Consider the following 18,558-nt stretch of genomic DNA (forward strand, 5'->3'; position numbering starts at 1 on the left):
AGAAAGACACTAACGTAGTTGAAAGTTCTGGCACAAACTTTCCTGGGTGGTCAAAGAAACGTGAAGTCGCATTTCAATCTTTAAATGTATTTTAATGTAAAGCTAGAATCGCGCTTTAGTAAATTTTAGGCAGTGTATAAATTTTAAAGACGAGCCTCTTAAAAAAATCCCCAGAGGAATTCATGTGCTTGTGTCAGGTTTAATGTCTTGATGTCTCAAACTCTACTAAACGCTGCATTATAATAGCAAAGCTATTATTAAGTTGCAAGCTACAATAAAAGTTGTAAACATATTAGTCCAACAGTCATGTGCCGTTAATTTTAAAAGTAAGCTCCCTCAAAAAGTATGTTTTGTCTTTGTCGTTTTTGTGTTGGCTGCTGAACCATTAAAACATTTTATAGACGTTATTCTGTTTTAAAAGGGTTCTGAAATCCCATTTCCCAGCCCAAATTTTGCCCAAACCTCATTTCCTAGCCTATTTTTCCCCAAAATTTTCAAAATCCCAGTCCCAGTTCTATTGTTTTTCTGCCGGTGATTCCCATTCTCAGTAACCAAATCCCAGTCTCAGTGACCCAAATCCCATTTTCCCAATATAAATATGCCCAAATCCCAGCTCCCATTTTATCCCTTTAGGCCCCTCTTTTAAGACTATTCTATGTGCCATACAATCACCTGAAGTAGCGGGTCAAGCCCATTTCAGATTAATTTGATGTGGTAAAGGTGAAATAAGCAGTTGATGCTTCGAGCGTGATAGATGAGCAGCGGACAGAATTTTCTGTCCTTACTAAAAGGAAAAGGAAAAAAAATCAGTTCGCCTTTCCAGAAACCTTGGAGAGATTGAACAAGAAATTTGGGTGACCAACTTGGTTGTGATTGGTAGATGGTCACCCTTAGTAACCATTTATCTCCCGTCAAATGTAAATGAGCTGCGGACAGAATTGTCTGTCCTTACTTAATTAAAAGGAAAAAAATTAGTTCACCTTTTCAGAAACCTTGGAGAGATCGAACAAGAAATTTAGGATGACCAACTTGGTTGTGATTGGCAGATGGTCCCCTTGGTAATCATCAATTTTTTCCCGTCCAATATCTCAAGCAGGTTGTCGAAAACGATTCCAGAAGTTATTGTGCCAAAAACTGGTCCCCTGGCCTACTCGGGGAGTAAAAAACTTCAACAAGTGTATGAGGGAAAGGAAAACTTGAGTGAACTTTGGACATTTTAAAAGGCGGCGAGTGTAATAAACTTTTCATTAGTTGTTTAAAAGTTATCTCAGCAAGCAAACCAATTTTAAGGGCCTGTTTATACAAAGACGAGTTTTCCCCGCTAGGAGGTTACCCTTTCTCCGACCTGCTCTATATGCGCTGACTTGTCCCTGGTAGGCGAGTCAAAAATAGCAATGTGTTTACACGGAAAAAAATAATTGGCTCTCCCCCAAGGGACACCCTTCCTTCGAAGCGATTGACCCTCCACCCAAGGTCATCCTGTCCCCAAGTCAACCAATTTCGTGATTTCTGTTGTAAACAGTTCGCTGCTTTTTATTAAAAAAATGTATGAGAAACTCTTTCGCCCGGGGTGGCTTGGTGTAGACGGTGTCTCTCTCTATCAAGGACAACCCTTCTTTATGTAAACAGGCTCTTAAAAGCCACTAAAGGTATTCTATGTAATGTGTATGCTATGGTTATGTACTAAAAAAGTGTGATATAAATAAACGTCTAAAGAAAGCAGATGAATAGAAGAATAAAAGAGATACATACACCGCCGGCGTGTTTGAAATAGTTTCGTGAGGGTCATTCTTTGTGTGTATTAATTATCTTGGCGGTGCAATTATGCAACAATTGTTGAAGTTCACGGCCTGCTTTCTTGAAACGACGTTGCGACTGTAATGTTGCAAAATCTTGATTTATCCGTCTTCGGAAGTGTTATCCATACGAGATATTAACTAAAAAGGTAAGTAAACTTATTTGTAAAACATATTTGAGGTGTAAGATTTAACATCGCCGAATCGTTGCATATTTCATGTTTCGTTATGGTGGACATGCATGAAATGACATCGACTCGCATTTTAATGTTAAGCATTTTATTTCGTTTTCGTTTCGCACGTCGTTTCAAAGACGAGACTTCGTTCTTACGTTTTCTCTCGTTAGTGTTGACTATCCTTATTCAATTGGCTCGTTTTGTCTGTATGCTCTAAAGGTTTTTTAAACGTCTAATAAGCTACTTACGTATTGGGTACGATTAATGTGTGCTAATTACGTGTGTGGTATTCTTTGGGAAGTGTTATTCCAAAACTTTAATGTCAGGCCGTATATTTTGCAAGTTTTCAGAAATGAATCAGACTAGGCGAAGAATCACAAGAAGTTAGCAAAGTCCTATCACTTCTATCTAGAAAATTAATGATAAAAGAAGATGGATTATCGACGAAAAATTCGGACATAAGCCTATCCAAAAGATACTTTAGTTTACAATGTAGCTCTTGGTATAAAGTTTGGTTAGTACCTATTTTATTCGTTTGGCGTATAGCTGGTATATAATCATCCAAATTTTACGTTATTGTTCATGAAAACTGCAGACAACTTGAGTATAATGGTCTGCAAAGCATTCAAGCTGAATTACGACATCTTCAAATTGGTTTTAGCAAAGAAAAACTTCGAAATATCCTTTCATAGAGGTCTTCGATATTCTAGTCGGTGTAGGAGTGATGGTTATGATACTATTTTGTAAACCAGTTATAACCAAAGCATAAAAGAAAACTCAGACTTGCTCAATAGTTTTTCATTTGCATTTAAATCGTAACAATTATTTTGTCTTTTAATGGCCTACGTGTAGGCACTCTGTTTCCCAGGGCCTGTAGGCATGCTTGACCTATAAAGGTTCACCAGAATTGGCAAATTTTGTGAACTGAAAGTAATACGTGTAAAAATCGATTCTTTAGTGTGATAAAGTTTCTTTTTCTAAATTTTTGACTTGACTGTTTACGGGATATAATGTGGTATATGGATAAGGATTGACTCGTTCACATCCTTTGTTTATTAAATTCACGAAATCAGCCACCCGTGTTGCATTTGTTGTGATAAAATGTATTCTTCTTAAAAGGGTCTATATTAAGATACCCTCAAGCATGAATTAGAAATGAATTGAACATTCTGGAAATGTAATGTCCTTATTCAATCATAATTATTGGTTTACAAACAGTGTATTGCAAATGCCAATATAACAATCACTTCTACAACTTAAAGTCCAAACGAAACCAAGTTTAGAAAATAATAATGGTATAAAAGGCCATTCTAGGATTTGAACGCTTGTTTCCACTCATGCACATACAATAAACAAAATTGAGACCCTTTGTCTGTCAAATTGGCCCGGCCGTCACGTATATTTTGATGGATCTTATTCTCTTTATTTATTGTTTATTCAGTTTATATATACGTCATCGTAATTGACTGTTTCTTAGTGATCTGTGACCCGAACGTTCTAGAAATATACCGGCTCCGTGTTTGCGATGTTATTGGCAGTATTCTTTGCAGCAGCACTTCAGGTGCCAACACAGTAGGCACATCACAACTTTGAAAGGTACCGATGAGGTTGTTTAATTTGCATGGAACATCACGGTTTTCACAATTTTGTTAGGTAGCTCATTTCTTTAGCTTACCATCAATATACAACTTCACAATTTAGTCAATGGTTCAAAATGGCAGTGTTTCTGCAATCATTTCTAACTTTGCCAAGTCATTTTAATAATGCGTCATTGAACAAAATGTTGCTAATTAAATCGTTCCAAGCGTTGCACTGAATACTATTGAGATGCAAGATGACCTTGGGATTAATTGACAAACATTTGATCTGACAAAAATGCTACTCTACGTAAAAAAGGATACTGGCAGAACTTCATCGTACAAAGTAGTAGCAAACAGCTAAAACAGAAACTGAAATTCTGCGTCTTTCCCACCTTCCAACGCGACAAATGACCTTACTTTTGAACATACAACTGACAAAGGCCTAACGTTTTAGTTAGGAGATCGTTTGATTCCAAATTGATAACGGTCAAACGTTTAGCTGAGTGATTATCTCAGAAATTGTGTCTTCTTAAGCTTGTTGGAAGCCTTATGTCCTACGGGGCAGAAACAAATCTACAAACTGACAACTGAGTTACCAAAATTTGAATAACAACTTTCCTTATCAGCTAATCATACCATGCATTTAAAAGGTCCTTTTAATGTCGATCACGTTTTGGAAAAATCCTTGGCTTTTAGTAAAACATGATAACACCGTTTTCTCGTTTGAAGATTTGACGCTTTTGACGGGCACTTTGAAGACACATACTCCTCCGAAAGCTATTTTACAAGTGCATTATATGAAACGACCTGTGTAAAAAACTATCAAGACATTTACACGTGTAAAGTGTAAAGTGTAAAGTAACCTCCAAATAAACGTCCATTTACTTTATTACAGGGAATTTTTTTAATGACAAACTTCCGCGTCCTTCTCACAAAATTTGGTGACGCTAATAATAAGATATCTCGATAGTTACTCCCGGTGAACAGTAAAGGGATATTGTCACGAGAAGTCTTCTAAGTTTCTATTGTAAGCTATGCTAGACCTGTGAGGGTACACTCGTTGGTCAACAAAAATAACCTTTAAAAAATAAAAAGAAAGTCATAAATTCATTCTCCAAGATATTAATAAACCGTATTCAATGGATTTTATGTGATTTTCTTCCAAGTAACACCGTCAAACGTGAAAACGTCGGCCCAACTTTTTCTCTTCCTAGCCATCAATAGGCCCACCACGTTATAACATTTTTCTTGACTTGTAAAGGCCATTATAAGTGGATTTCCAACTAATATCAACACCTTCACTAGATTTTCAAGTAGCACTAACTCTCGTACCACTACCTCTTAAAACTCTCGATCATGTGTTTACCAAGGAAATCATCTAAATCGTTTCCAATTTTAACACCAACGCATTCCTTTAATAGCGCACCCTAATACCAACGCCTAATTATCTTCCTCATCATTATCCTCAACAACATCCGTTTCCTGTTATTTAATAAATAAAGTTCCACTTCGTTGATGGTTGTTCAGTTTTCATATTGCATAGATGATGTCAAAATGTTGCAAGAACAACAAGGTGCAACTCGAGGAAAAAGCTTCTTTCCTCAAAGAGTCGAATCTAAGCTGTTCATTCGTGAAAGAACATCTTTATCGTTGATATATTTTTAGGACTTGGGAGAACTAGTATGAAAACATTCTGATAGAATTTCCTGCCACATTGTGCAGAAAATACCAGGATTTTTGTATGAGTTAGTTATTGTCCATTTTCCCGTAGTCAGTTACTGTCTATTTGTTAACGACGGAATATTCACATAATTTATATTAGATTTGCTATAATTCAAAAAACTGGAAAATTATAAAATTTGCAGAGGTTGTTTTTTAAGCGTAACCAGAATTTAATGCACTTGCAGGGACAGTTGACTGCATCGAATAAGTTCACTGATATTTGTGCTTAATTGTTGTAAATTTTGTTTGAATGCTGACAATTTTAGACGAATTGGAATGTTAATGTAAACAAATGTTTCTTTTTGTTTTTGCAGATTTTCCTTTTGAACGCCTAATATTTCGATATGGCGAACGAGGACAAGAAAGTTAGTTTTCAGGAGAACCCGGGTGACGAAAAGCTATTGGTTGTATTCAACGAGGGAGCCAGTAATGGGCCAAGGCAACGTAAGAGATCACGTGCCGCTAGCAAAATGTCCATGGGATCGGAAACAGGCGAAGAGGAGGAAAAGCCAGCTCTCGATCGCGACGATTCTGTTGTAAGTGTAATGGGATTAAGCAATCTCCTGCAGAGATTCTTCCAATGTAAAGTTTAAATGATCTTTCAACCTATCTACCTAATAACCCACCCTTACCTTTGCGTGTCGCCGAAGAGTCGAGCAAAGAAACTACCTTAAACAGCTTCCGCCAGTGGTAGTGTCTGGGTCTTGATGAACCTATTAAGACCAGAGTTAAAGCCTGGTGCACTGATCACTGATCACTTGGTTCCCATGTTATCAGCTAAATATATTAACGCTGAGAAGAATTTTCTTTTGCTTTATAGAAAAGCCCTAAATCAGACAGATTGCACCAGTTGATTCTAGCTGGGGACCAAGAAGAAGCAGAGAGACTTATCAACAAAGGCAATGGTAAGCGAAAAGAGCACATGCTTGTAAGCGTACTTATGTGTTAATGTACCATCTGTATCATGATACCTAAACCGGTGATAGCCTCCATTGCCGCTTGGTGTCTTTGCGTGTCTAAGTACACATTTTTTGTGCAACCCTTTATAAACTCATAAAAGTGCAGATTCCATTGCTGATTTTCACTGTCACGCGCAGCAAAAAAATAAATCCAAAGCTATTGAGTCAAATTAAAAAAAAATCATGAATATTGCAGGTTGTAGATACTCGTCCAAGTCTCAGGTCTGTACAATATTCCGTAGTCGAGTTATCCGTCAAAATGTTCCACATAAATTTAGAGAACACAGTATGGAAACGCCATGTTGGTGCCCTAGCGGAGGGCCACCAACATTGTGAGAGGAAATCAACGAAAACATCTAAAATTCACTTTTGGTATAAAAACACTTCTCGCAAAACCTCAACTGTTCAGATCGTTAAAAAAAAAAACAGGATTAGGCATCTTTTAAGCATACGTGACAGCGGCTATCTTGATGTCGTGTGGCGTGAAACTCCGAAATACAAAATGCTCTATCTTAAAGACGAAGGATGCTATCGAGCTGAAAACCTTCAACACAACAAGGTATATATTAAGGACTTCTAATAGCGAGTGAAGGATAAAAACTCAGGGGTCTTGGGATTCTGATTTTAGAATTTTGATGTCGTCATGTAAACAACGAAAAAAATGTCCAAACGTTACGTGAGTAATCATGTTAGGTACAACAATGAGCACGCGGAACTTCATTCACAGATAAGAGGCAAGATGTGGCTTCATTTGTGGGTTTTTTATCCGTTTGAATTTCCTCCAGTCTACTTCCAGTCAGTTTAATTCGTAACCATTCGTGATCCGTGGTTCTTTGTGGGCAAATTTTAATCAATGTTGTCAGTACTGCTTTTTTCCTCGAAACCTAGTTTAATGGCCTAGCGCCCACGAGTCTCCTATAGCTCAGTGATAGAGTGTCTGAAGTAATAATCTCAACTCCTTGTTGGAAGTAATCGGAATTTATCTTTCTGAGTATGCCTGTGTCGCTTAATGACAATCATCTTTCCAATTTTACTCTCTTAGCATTTTTCGTCTTCTCTAAGCTATTATGCCGAGATTTTCTTTAATCTGTAGATAATTTTAATGCTGCAAAATGGCTCGTGTTTTATCTTGGCACTACTCTGGGTACCAGAGGGATTTCTTACGCTCGGCGGTTTAATTTTAATTCTTGGTTTTCATGTTACGTCATAAAATTCTGAAATCAAAATTCACTAGGTCTGCTAAATTTTCGTTGTCATTAGGCGAAAGATAAACTAAAAATATATATTTTTGCAAATTTCCAGATCGATAGTGTCATTCGTTTTTAAAACAGAGCATTTTAAATATTTGAGTTCTCCGTCGTATGTGACATCAAGCTGAGTGCCGTGAAAAAGCTGTTTTGTTTGAAAAAAGGCCTTTCCTTTCCATTTTGTGCAGAATGAACATTTCAGATATAATAAGTGGTGTTTATGTGAAAGTGTACTAGCTCTTAAGCCAAGGATGGCCGCTGTTGTAAACAGAATTGAGTTCCAGATGGTTTCTCTGACATCACGGCGGCCATTACTGTGTCCCTCGGCAGGACACAGTTATGGCGGCTCCATACTAAGCTTTATAAATTTGCGTGGAAAGGTTCGGAAAATAACTCGCGAACGGTACACCGCACAGACCTGAAACTTGGAGAAATTGTTTATCTATTTATCATCTATAATATTTGAAATTCATAGCTTCTGTAGTTGAATGGTTTCGAATTTATTTTTTGATTGCGTGACAGTGAAAACCAGCAATAGAGACGCGAACGACATCAAAAACCGCGCAAGAAAGAAAACTCTGGCATCCATCTTGTAATTAACCAATTTTTGCAACGTTTTATTTTTCACATGCGTCTTAAAGATATAAACCGTCAAGACAAATCGGGGAAGACTCCTCTTCATACGGCCATCCTCTCCAATCAGTTCAGAATTGTAAGCAAGTTGTTGGAGAGCGGTGCTGACGTTACCATTAGTGATGACGCAGGCGATACCGTTCTGCACACCGCTATACGAGTTGGAAGCGAAAGACTGGTACTGGTGAGTATTCATATAACAGGACTTTGCACAGTCTGTTAAGCACTGGCCAAACGGTAACGCAAGTGGACGCAAGTTTAACTTGCGTACAGACTTGCGTTGGGTGGCCAGACGGACACGCAAGTTTAGTCGCAAGTGCACGCAAGTTTGAAAACAGTCATTTAAAATGCCACGAGGTGCAATGCAGTATTTGAAGTAAACTTCAAAAAATTGCGTTGATTTACGATGGGTGGCCAAAACGGTGAAAAAATTGCGTTTACTTAAGTGCAAATTTGATCTCGACCAAAGTGATCGCAAGTCAACGCAAGTGCACGCAAGTCCTGGACAATACGTACGGAGGCGCAAGTGGACGCAAGTTCTCAACTTGCGTCCACTTGCGTTGCCGTTTGGTCAGGGCTTCAGCGTTATTTCAAATAGTTTTGAAGGTAAAGTCTGTCTCCGAGCCAAGTGGCCCATACAGCCGGAGCTTATCCCGGTTTCCGTAGCATTAAGCGACTAGGAGTATTGCTTCTCCCCCCTGGATGGGATGCTAGTCCAGCGCAGGGTTACCCCCCGGCAGTAAATTCGCCGGTACCCATTTATACACCTGGGTGGAGAGAGGCACTGTGAGAGTAAGTGTCTTGCCCAAGAACACAACGCAGCGCCCCGGCCAGGCCTCGAACCCGGGCCGTTCGACTCGGAGTCGAGCGCGCTAACCATTAGGCCACCGCGCCTCCCACAAAAAATAGTTTTGAAGGGCGAAACTGAATTTCATAAAATAAGTTGTAACAACTAAGTTGTCAACGGTATAGGTTTTATTGCCATTTCTGAGGTCCAAAATTTACTAACTAAGAAAATTGAGGGGGAAATTTGAGAAACTAGCAATAGGTGGTTAGTTTTCTCTATTAATTTTAAAATTTTAGACCGAGTGTTCTAAGAACAATGGGAGAAACAAACTTATTTCGGAAAGAGATTTTATACCGAAAAAGAATGTTTTTTTAAAGGATTTAACCGTGAAAAGAATTAATTAGCGTTACTGATTTTCATTCTTCGCCTTGTCCCCCAGCATGGCCTTCGTGACGTCAGTTGCAACCCAGCAATGGCGTAGCGCGAACTCGAGGGGAGGGTCATCTCAGCCATCGACCAAATCTACGTTCGTTGCTAAGCCATACCGTCAGTTCTTGATTAAAATTGTCAGCAAAAACATAGCAGTTGTGTACTTGCATGATTTTCTCCTCCTGAAACACGCTTTGGAATACAGTGCTTTTTCATTACCAGTGGCAATTCACTGTTTAGAGGGTTGACCCACTTTCCTAGCTTTTAAGCCCCTCGATTGATATTAAAAAGCCTGAGAAAATAGATGACAATACCACGTAGAGATTAAAATGATTAAAGTCAAGTATATTTATCTTCTTTCTAAAGACTCTTATCCAACAAGGCGGGTGTGATATTAACGCCCTGGGACGCAACTCGGCCACTCCTCTACATCTCGCCTCTGAGATGGACAATGCTGACATCTGTAAGATTCTGGTAAGTCACATTATAAGCTAAGTGCACGACCACTATAAACAACATTTAAATTTACATTTTACACACTCATATAGAATTGTATGTAATCTTATGTGATGTTACCGTAAATGATCTAATAAACGCCTACTCTCAAATAAACGTCTCGTATCTAATAAACGCCTCCCCTGAAGTGCAAAGTTTGTATTAGACGCCCCTCTCTAATAAACTCCCCGTGTCTAATAGACGCCCCCCTCCAAGACTCAAAAACCAAGGAAATGCTCCATAGAGAAAAAATCACGCAATAAAATTAGTTTTTTTTTGCTTGACTCGGACTTCGAAGAGGCAAACAACGCCAACATGGTTGACCCTTATGACGATAAAAACGTCGATATCGAACTATGAACAACATCTCTAGGTTTTGCATTAGCGCAGATTAGATTACTCTCCTACTCACCAACTCAAGATCTGTTTTGTATCTTACTCCACTAGAAAACTACCCATCCTATTTGTTTTGTTCACGTTGTTACTGTTAAATTGAAATAAACGCCCGTCTCTAATAAACGCCTCATATCTAATTAACGCCTCCCATAGGACCCTAAAAAATTTAATAGACGCTCCGGGCGTTAATGAGATCATTTACGGTACATTACTTTACCTTAATAATGCTTTGTTGCTAGTGTGAACTCAATATTAGTTAAGGTGGCTGACAACAGTTTCCAGCTCTAATAATTTGAAGTGTCAGTACTAACACTCTGCATCTGCTGATGCTGCAATAATGCTATCAAACAAATTCCCAATCATTGTTGAATAAATTGTGTTAATTTTCTTGACATTATTGTTTACCATAGCAACAGTATAATCTGTCAAAAACAGCCCTTAATTAAGCTTTACAGGCTAATCACTCAAAAAAGAACTCGTTGGCCCCAATTTTCTGGGTAATGATCAACATGTCAAAATACAAGGTTTTGCAAAGTGAAAAAAATCTACCGACGGGTTTAGAGCCACCATAAATTTTTTAAAGTTTAAGGTAGCTCAGAAACCGCTTTATAGAATTTTTTAAAACTGTAAAAAAGTTGCATCTTATATATATATATGTATAATAAAAAGTGGCGTTTACCGGGCTTTTGTTGTAGTTATAAGTTTTTAAAGCTAAATTTAAGGGTGTTTTTAAAAGGTCATGCTGTAGCTATGATACCTTTAACATCACAAACACGACCACAACTTGTTCACCAATAATTGGGCATTTGTTTGATACCAGTGTTATAACATGAACTAATTAATAGTGATAGGACTGACCCATCACCGTATAAGTGTCGGAAAGTGCTGGAACTCGTTGCCACCCACCTAAAGCACAGCTGTTTACTTGATTACTGTAGGTAGAGAACAATGCCACCTTATCACCCCTGGACGGTGACCAAATGACACCTATTGGACGAGCAATGGAAAGAGGTGCTAAGAAGTCGGCACAATATCTGCTGCAGATTGGTAAGTTTAGCCTGTAAACCCAATCTTAAAAATTAATTTACATGCATTTCGATTCCGGCCATCGTATATAAAAGTAACTGTGTCAGATTTCGCCCAACAAATAAATTTCCAACTAAAAAATATTGCACTTACCCATGGAAGATAATATTAACTTTCAGCTCAAATCACAAGAAAAATTGTTTAACTCTTTCTCGCAGCGGAAGAAAAGAAAGGCTCTGTGGAAGACTTTATGTATAACGTTGATATTGATGGCAGCTCTCTTCTTCACCTTGCTGTGAATAGTGGCGTATTAGGGGTAAGAATGTTTATTTCTAGATCATCGATTGACATTATCTCTCTTTTTTCTTCTTCACAGTAAAACCTTATCGTTTTTTTTTCCCAAACCCCATTCAGAACAACTTAAATGCTTGCGCGTTCACTTTCAAAATTTTTTCTAAGAAGGTTATAGTCTCCTCAGCCCCGTTAACGTTCGGGAAGCAAATAATTGGCGTTAGGAAGTTCCCTTAGCTCTATTTAGCCTGGGCCTTTTTCTCGTTCCCCCAACCCACCCATGTTTTTCTAAAAGCATTCACGCTTTAGTAATCAAAGTTATATGGTGTGTAAAGCATCCAAAATTATTTTTAGTGGCGATCACGTGTTAATTATGACGCCATATAAAACCACGATGATGTCATAGATTTCAAAAAATCCGCTATCTTGGATTTCAGATTTGTTTCGTAAAAGTCAGATCTGGAATTGATTTGAAAAAAGTGGAAAAAATAAAAGAATTCAGAAACTGTAAAGATTTTAGAAAAAAAAAACCAAGATTTTAATAAAACAGAACACCTGTTACCACTTTGGCAAAATCAAACTTGTCTGAGAAACACCAAGTCACGTCAGTAAACGACATTACAGTGCTCCTCGATAATTTTCAGGGAAAGTCAAGATGTCTGCCGGCCATCATTATTGCTTGAACTCTTTTGAAGAGGACTTGAATTTGTGTCAGAAAGAATGACTCGAGCTTAACTCGAGCTCACACTTGGCAAACTCGATCAGGTCGTGGTAACCTCGATTCATGCATTGTTTGTTTCAGGTTGTGGAGATATGTGTGCAGTATGGAGTTCGCATAAGGCAACCACGGGTACAGTAGCTTCATAACTTAACTGATCCCTGATTTTACCTCTGGAATTTAGATTATTTATATTACTTAAATAAAAAAAAATTATGTTCAAAAAGAGTATCTGAAGCCCTGAAGCTGTATAGAAATTGCTTTGGAGTTCTTTGGATCACGAAGTTTATGGCAATTTTTCTTCTCTTGGGGCCCGGAAAAACGTACATTCTATTTTTCGTGGAGTCTGAGAAAATATGATGGATGTAGAGCTGCGGAGCCCTCGACCGCTTGAGAACTCGATAAATGAGAACGAATTTACAGAAAGAGACGCTCAGTGGAACCTCACGACTTCGCTTTCTACGGCCTTAAAAATCGAAGCTCCAATAAGAACGCATTGACCTTTCTGTCTTAAATTTATTTACGTTATTGTAATTATTTCAGTTTTTAAAGTTTCCATGAAATCTGAATGAACGAATGCTTATGTCTCATCACAATCGCTATAAAAGTATTACTCTCAACACCGGCGAAATGAGAATGAGTATAAACCTTGCATGTAAACTTGTTGATTAGTTGTTGAGTTAGTTAGACAAGACTTAAAATAGTTTTATGTATAAATGTTATTACTGTGGTCAAGGTATATTTTTTACTGGCTTCAATTTTCAAGTTACCCAGGCATTTAAATTAATTCAATCTCGCGCGTGTGAACGAAGACAGAAATATTCGGATCAGGGAAAATTATTATAGATCAGTCAAATCAACTCAAACAAGGGAGATTTTCTCAAAATAAACCAAACAGTCGCGATGCAGACGATGCATTCCTCAGTGAAACCTTCAATTATGAAATAACTAGTAGTACCTGAGTTCTGAAGCTGTTGCGCCATTGTTCAAAAATGGCCATATAGGGTCATTTTTCGCTTATAAAACAAAGCCTATTGTTATCAAAGTTGAAATGCATTTCGTGATACGTCAATGGAGGTTTAAAAGGTTTAGGATTAACTTTAGAATTTTACCTAACAAGACGGTCAGTCACAAACAACTTGTTCTTCCAATCAAGGTACTGCTGTTATTATTTTTGTTAAGAATCCTTTATGTTGTATGTATTCAACAGAGAGCAGATAAAGTGACAGCATTTCACATGGCCTGTGAACAGGGATCTATGCCGATAGTACAATTCCTGGCCAGTAAAGACCCGGCGGTCTGTAGAATAACACTTGTTGACCACAGAGGCAGAACACCGCTCCATATGGCCGCAGGCAAAAACCACATACATGTTGTGGAGTTTCTGTTGGAAAATGTACGTATTACCCAGAAAAGATAGGGGAGGGGGGTAACAATGTATAAGTTGGAGTCTCTTTTCTTGGCTAACAACAGGCCACAGAATTTTCTGGAAACGGCATGCGAATGATAAGTATCAAGAGAGGAATAAGGGTGAGAGTGAATCCCCCAAATAGGCCTTATTACAAAGGCAACCCCTTGCTTCCCAGTAATTTCGCGGATGTTTTCGTTTTCGTGGTAATATGCAAACACCAAAACATGGCGGTCCAGGAAACGAAGATCGCCGAAATTGTCTAACGTCGATTTAAAACGGAGAAAAACACTTTAACACTCCGCCGACCGCCATGTTTTGGTATTTGCATTTTCCACGAAAACGTGCGAGAATATCCACGTAACGCGCGTTAACATCCGCGGAAGTACTTGGTATCATGTCTAAAAATAACTTAAAAGGGATTACATTTGGAATAAAGCCTATAATATGGGGGATTCACTCTCTTATAGGCCTTGGCAGATTGTGCTCCGAAAAGTGGCATATTATGCTATTAGCAGTGCTCGAAATATTGCCAAATTATGCTAAAATTATGCTAGAATTCCCAAATTATGCTCCTGATTTCCGAAATTATGCTCACAAAATGACGTAGATTCTGTACATAGAGGCGCGCAATAACGACACCAAATTATGATGTTTTTCAAATAAACTGGTTTTGTAAATTTATTTGTGTTTTATGGCAGTTTGTCTCGGCCGTCAGCTGTCAGAACATGTCATAACAAAGTCAATACTACTATTAGCGTAGTTAAAATAAGCATTGCTAGAACATACTACAGTAGTAGTACAAGACTCAAAATTCTTTGTTCACTTTGTGAGAAGCCTAAAATCAGAGTAAAATTGTCAATATATAAGTAGCCTTCGATGTAATTTTATTCATGTGTCGAAATGAATTATAGTTTTGACCAAAACTACTCGTCATGCTTCCAAATATTTGCGACACTCAACAAGATTGACTTATGTTGAGGTTTGCAGTGAATAGTGAACTTTAGAATTCAAAGAAGTATTAGATGGTATAGGCGTATTCAAAAGACGTTTCAAGGTGGCTGGCAATGGTTCTGGTTACATCTCAATATGTCAGTACTACGACTCATTTATCAGTTAATGCTTTACAATAATGGTGGGTAAATTTATCATTGCAGTGTATTATAAGACTATGAATCATTCACAAACAGTGATTAACGGAGATTTTCAAACCAATTTCTTTATAATAACATCTGCATTGTGATTGAACTAACGCGTAGGAGTCATCTTCATTAAGGTAATGACATGAAAACATGGCTACAAAATAACACTTTTGACTAACGAGGCGATCTAGCGCGTCATAACCCCACCAACAAATTTTCTTTTGGAAACCAATCGCGGTAAATGGTAGATGTAGATTACTTCATAGTAAGTGCAACGTACGGATTTTTATTCACGAGCTGCAAAACTTGAAAAGCAAATATTTTGGTATCGCATCGAGGAGACGTCGCGACAAGCGAATCAACTACCAGTTTATCAACTGAAAAATTGTGAACAAAAATGTTATTTACACAAAGATTCAGTTAATTAAAAAAATAGTAAATCCACATTAAAAATACCATGGCGTTCCCAACAATACATGAATATTCAGGATTGTTGGAAAGTCCGCGGATGCGTTTTTAGTTTCTTGTATTCGCTTTAACGTATCGACACTTTGTCTTCAAGCTTCTTCACTTCGCCTTTGAAGAATGATTTTTATCATATCATTTTTGAATTATTTAGGTTTTGATAAGCGATTTTATGTTGGCTACCTTTTCTTAAAAGTTCTTCAAAGACAAAGTTTTGTGAATGAACAAAATGTGACTATGTGACGGGAGGAACAAAACGAACTATGTGACAGCTGGAGCGCTAGCCTCTTCGTTAAAAAAATATTTTTTTATTTATGTAGCGATGTTTTCAAACTATAAAATACCATCGAGAGTAAACTTGCCGCTGGTTGTTTTTCAACCTCGTTGGAAACCTCTTGAGTTCTCGCGCCCTGATTTGTTGAGTTTTTCTACTCTAGATGCTGATTGTTTATATTTTTCACATGTGAAGAAAGCTATACGCGAAGCTGATGGCAGGTATTGCTTTTTTCCACGTGTGGAAATATAGCAAATATGGAATACTATTTGTAAGGTTTATTGCCAAAAATTCTTGCTACATGTACCTTAATTTACACCATATTTACTAAATTTTATGAATTTATGCTCCAAAAAGTGCTAAAATGTGCTAATTATGCTGTGACAGTGAGTGCTCGTTTAAAAGATTATGCTTTTTTGCTCCAATTATGCAAAAAATTATGCTAGCACAATACGCCAAGGCCAACTCTCTTACCCTTTATCCTCTCTTGTTAGTATAATTTGTCTTCCACAACAAATAAATTGCTTTTTTTATAAAAGGTCAAAGTTCCCTCTCAAATTGGTGTAAAAATGACAAAATGCGCCATTTTGTGTCTTTCGTGTCTTGTCTTTTCTGCATCTTAAACACAACCTTTCGCTAATTGTCATTAACGTTTCAATTCCATGAAACGGAATATCTCAATTTAGGGAGCAACCCTGGATCCTAAGGATGATGAGAGACGTTCGCCGTTGTTTAGGGCGGCAAATTATGGCGCGGACGCCATGGTTAAACTTTTGATGGAGCGTGGTGCTGATGTCACTATCCGTGACGTAACGCTTAAATCAGTGGTTCATGCCGCTGTGGGAGATTTCAAGGCCATGGAAGCTTTGCTGCATGTGAGTTGTTATAATAATGATAAAAATAATGATTGACGGGCTATCTTAAGCCTATTCCAAACGTTGTGCTGTTGCCGTGCCGAACTCAAATGAACTTGGCCTGGCAGTTGCACGACAATAGCACGGCAGTGGTTTCAAACCGCGAATTTAACGCAGTCGGTCTAGTCGCAAAACAACAAAAAAGCTGCAAAAAACTTAAAATAGATTGAAATATTTTTGAATTTAGTTCGGCACGACAAGAACACGCCGTTTGAAATTAAGTCGCGCTTCTTCGTTGCACGGCAACACCTGCCGTGCTAAGACGTCGTGCCGAACTTAATTCAGCTGCCGAACTGAATGGGTTCAAACGTCGTGCTACCACCGTTAACTCGAAATTAATTCTTTAATTTAGTTCGGCACGGCAGTAGCACGACGTTTGGAACAGGCCTAACTTCCTTTATTTTGTCTGTTAGATAGAAATTCAATTTGTTTGAGAGGATGTTAATCGAATTTACAAACGATCGATTGAATCTTCCGCTGATGGTGATTAATACATTTAATATACCAGTATACCGATATATATGTCCAAATTTGCTCCGTAATAATGTTATTTTGCGCTTTAATACCGCAGTTTTGCGCTGCCAGTTTGCAGAAAATAGGACCTGGTATAATACCGTTAGTTCGTTGCCACTCTTGTATGAGAGCACTGGAAGCATAACTCCAATGTTTTATCAGGCGATTCACCGTTTTTCATTATATTGAAGCGTAATAGCTCCGGTTGAGAATAATCATGGTCATTATCGTCCGTTTTCAAGGTTGACACCACAGGAAAATTAACAATGACAAAACTTTTCTAATTAAAAATGTCTTGTCCTTTTTGGAAAATAAGATGTTTTAAACAATTGACTCTAGAAAGCGCTGAATTATACTGATTTAAACAAGTCGTAGACGTGATAATGCTTTTGAAACTGCTGCAAAAAACCCCCAAGAAATTAATAAACGTAAACGGTTTCAACTGTATAGACTGCTTAGGAATGCATGCATCATTGACGATCTATAGCGACCTTCTTATCTACCTTATTCTTACTAATGTTCGCGCGTACTAATTTTCGCGATTTCAAAATAATCGCGAAATTTAATACGCGCGAAAAGTACATTACGCGAAATTTAAACACGCGAAAATTTATATCATATTATATATCAAAACAAAAATTATAAATGTTTGGAACTGCAGCTATCTACCTTTAAAACTCTTTCCGTCTTGTTTTTGACTAGCACCCTTCCTCTGATTACTGTTTCGAGCTTGTAAATTGGTTCAAAACCTCTTTAGAACAGTCACTAAAGTTTCTGTTTGCAGGCTCCTTGTAGTTAAATTGAACCAGACCTTTGTGTATTTCCAGTGGTTTCTTAGTCTTTGACGACTGATCCATACTGAACACTGACAAAATCGCGAAATTTAATACACTTTTTCTCTATTTTTTTTGCAATCGCGAAAATAAATACCTGCGAAATTCGTCTCTCGAATTTTCGCGAAATTTAGAACGCGCGAAAATTAGTAAGAATATTAAAGCACGGAAGACTCGAGGGCCGACGCCATATTTGCTTACCGACCCACTAGAGCTTAGTCCTTTCGCGTTCAGAACAATGTTTTGGTCAGTGATTGAGCCAATCAGGTTACAGGAAATCATATATCCAGTTCTGGTTACGAGCAGGACTGATAAGGTACCAATAAGGATGTTAACCACTAAGCGGTATCTTTAAATTGATATTTTCTTTAACCAGAGTCCTACAGCCGCAGCACTTATCACTGAGAAAGATGTCGACGGTTTTTCCCCAGTTCACTATGCAGCCAAGACAGGAGACGTAAAGGTTGTTTTTATCAATTTTTTTTTGGTTTACATTGCATAGCAAACTATTTTAAGCGTTTAATAAAAAAAAAAATTGATGCGCTGTTTTCGCAGATCTAGAACAAAATAATAATTCTGGCATTCATTTCGAAGTGAATGATTGCAAGAGAAGAATACCGCTTTGTGACGATCGTGCTTGCTTTTTGTTTCATTTTTCAACAGAACGTAAAGTTGTTCGTAGCCAAAAACAGAGCTTCTTCGAGCGTGTTATCAAACAGTCTGGACACACCAATTCACGTTGCATCAAGGTTGG

At 37.8% G+C, this 18,558-nt stretch overlaps 1 protein-coding gene across 2 annotated transcripts in view; it reads left to right on the top strand.

Annotated features, from left to right (window-relative positions):
* The first annotated feature begins 1,830 nt into the window (after positions 1-1,830).
* The window catches only part of LOC144638607 (transient receptor potential cation channel subfamily A member 1-like), a 43,989-nt gene continuing 27,261 nt past the window's right edge, over positions 1,831-18,558 (top strand). Inside the window, exons 1-12 of one of the 2 annotated variants that reach the window (XM_078497806.1) lie at positions 1,831-1,945; positions 5,589-5,810; positions 6,095-6,179; positions 8,122-8,297; positions 9,696-9,803; positions 11,159-11,267; positions 11,465-11,562; positions 12,340-12,387; positions 13,466-13,651; positions 16,231-16,419; positions 18,181-18,267; positions 18,468-18,553. In XM_078497806.1, the coding sequence (XP_078353932.1) occupies positions 5,619-5,810; positions 6,095-6,179; positions 8,122-8,297; positions 9,696-9,803; positions 11,159-11,267; positions 11,465-11,562; positions 12,340-12,387; positions 13,466-13,651; positions 16,231-16,419; positions 18,181-18,267; positions 18,468-18,553 (1,364 nt within the window). In that variant the 5' untranslated portion in view covers positions 1,831-1,945; positions 5,589-5,618. Of the gene's footprint in view, positions 1,946-3,516; positions 3,569-5,588; positions 5,811-6,094; positions 6,180-8,121; positions 8,298-9,695; positions 9,804-11,158; positions 11,268-11,464; positions 11,563-12,339; positions 12,388-13,465; positions 13,652-16,230; positions 16,420-18,180; positions 18,268-18,467; positions 18,554-18,558 lie in introns of those variants that run through there. The other variant, XM_078497807.1, reaches the window with a different exon arrangement.

Source organism: Oculina patagonica, chromosome 14 (assembly GCF_052425735.1).
Source record: "Oculina patagonica isolate OP01 chromosome 14, crgOcupat, whole genome shotgun sequence".
Taxonomy (NCBI): domain Eukaryota; kingdom Metazoa; phylum Cnidaria; class Anthozoa; order Scleractinia; family Oculinidae; genus Oculina; species Oculina patagonica.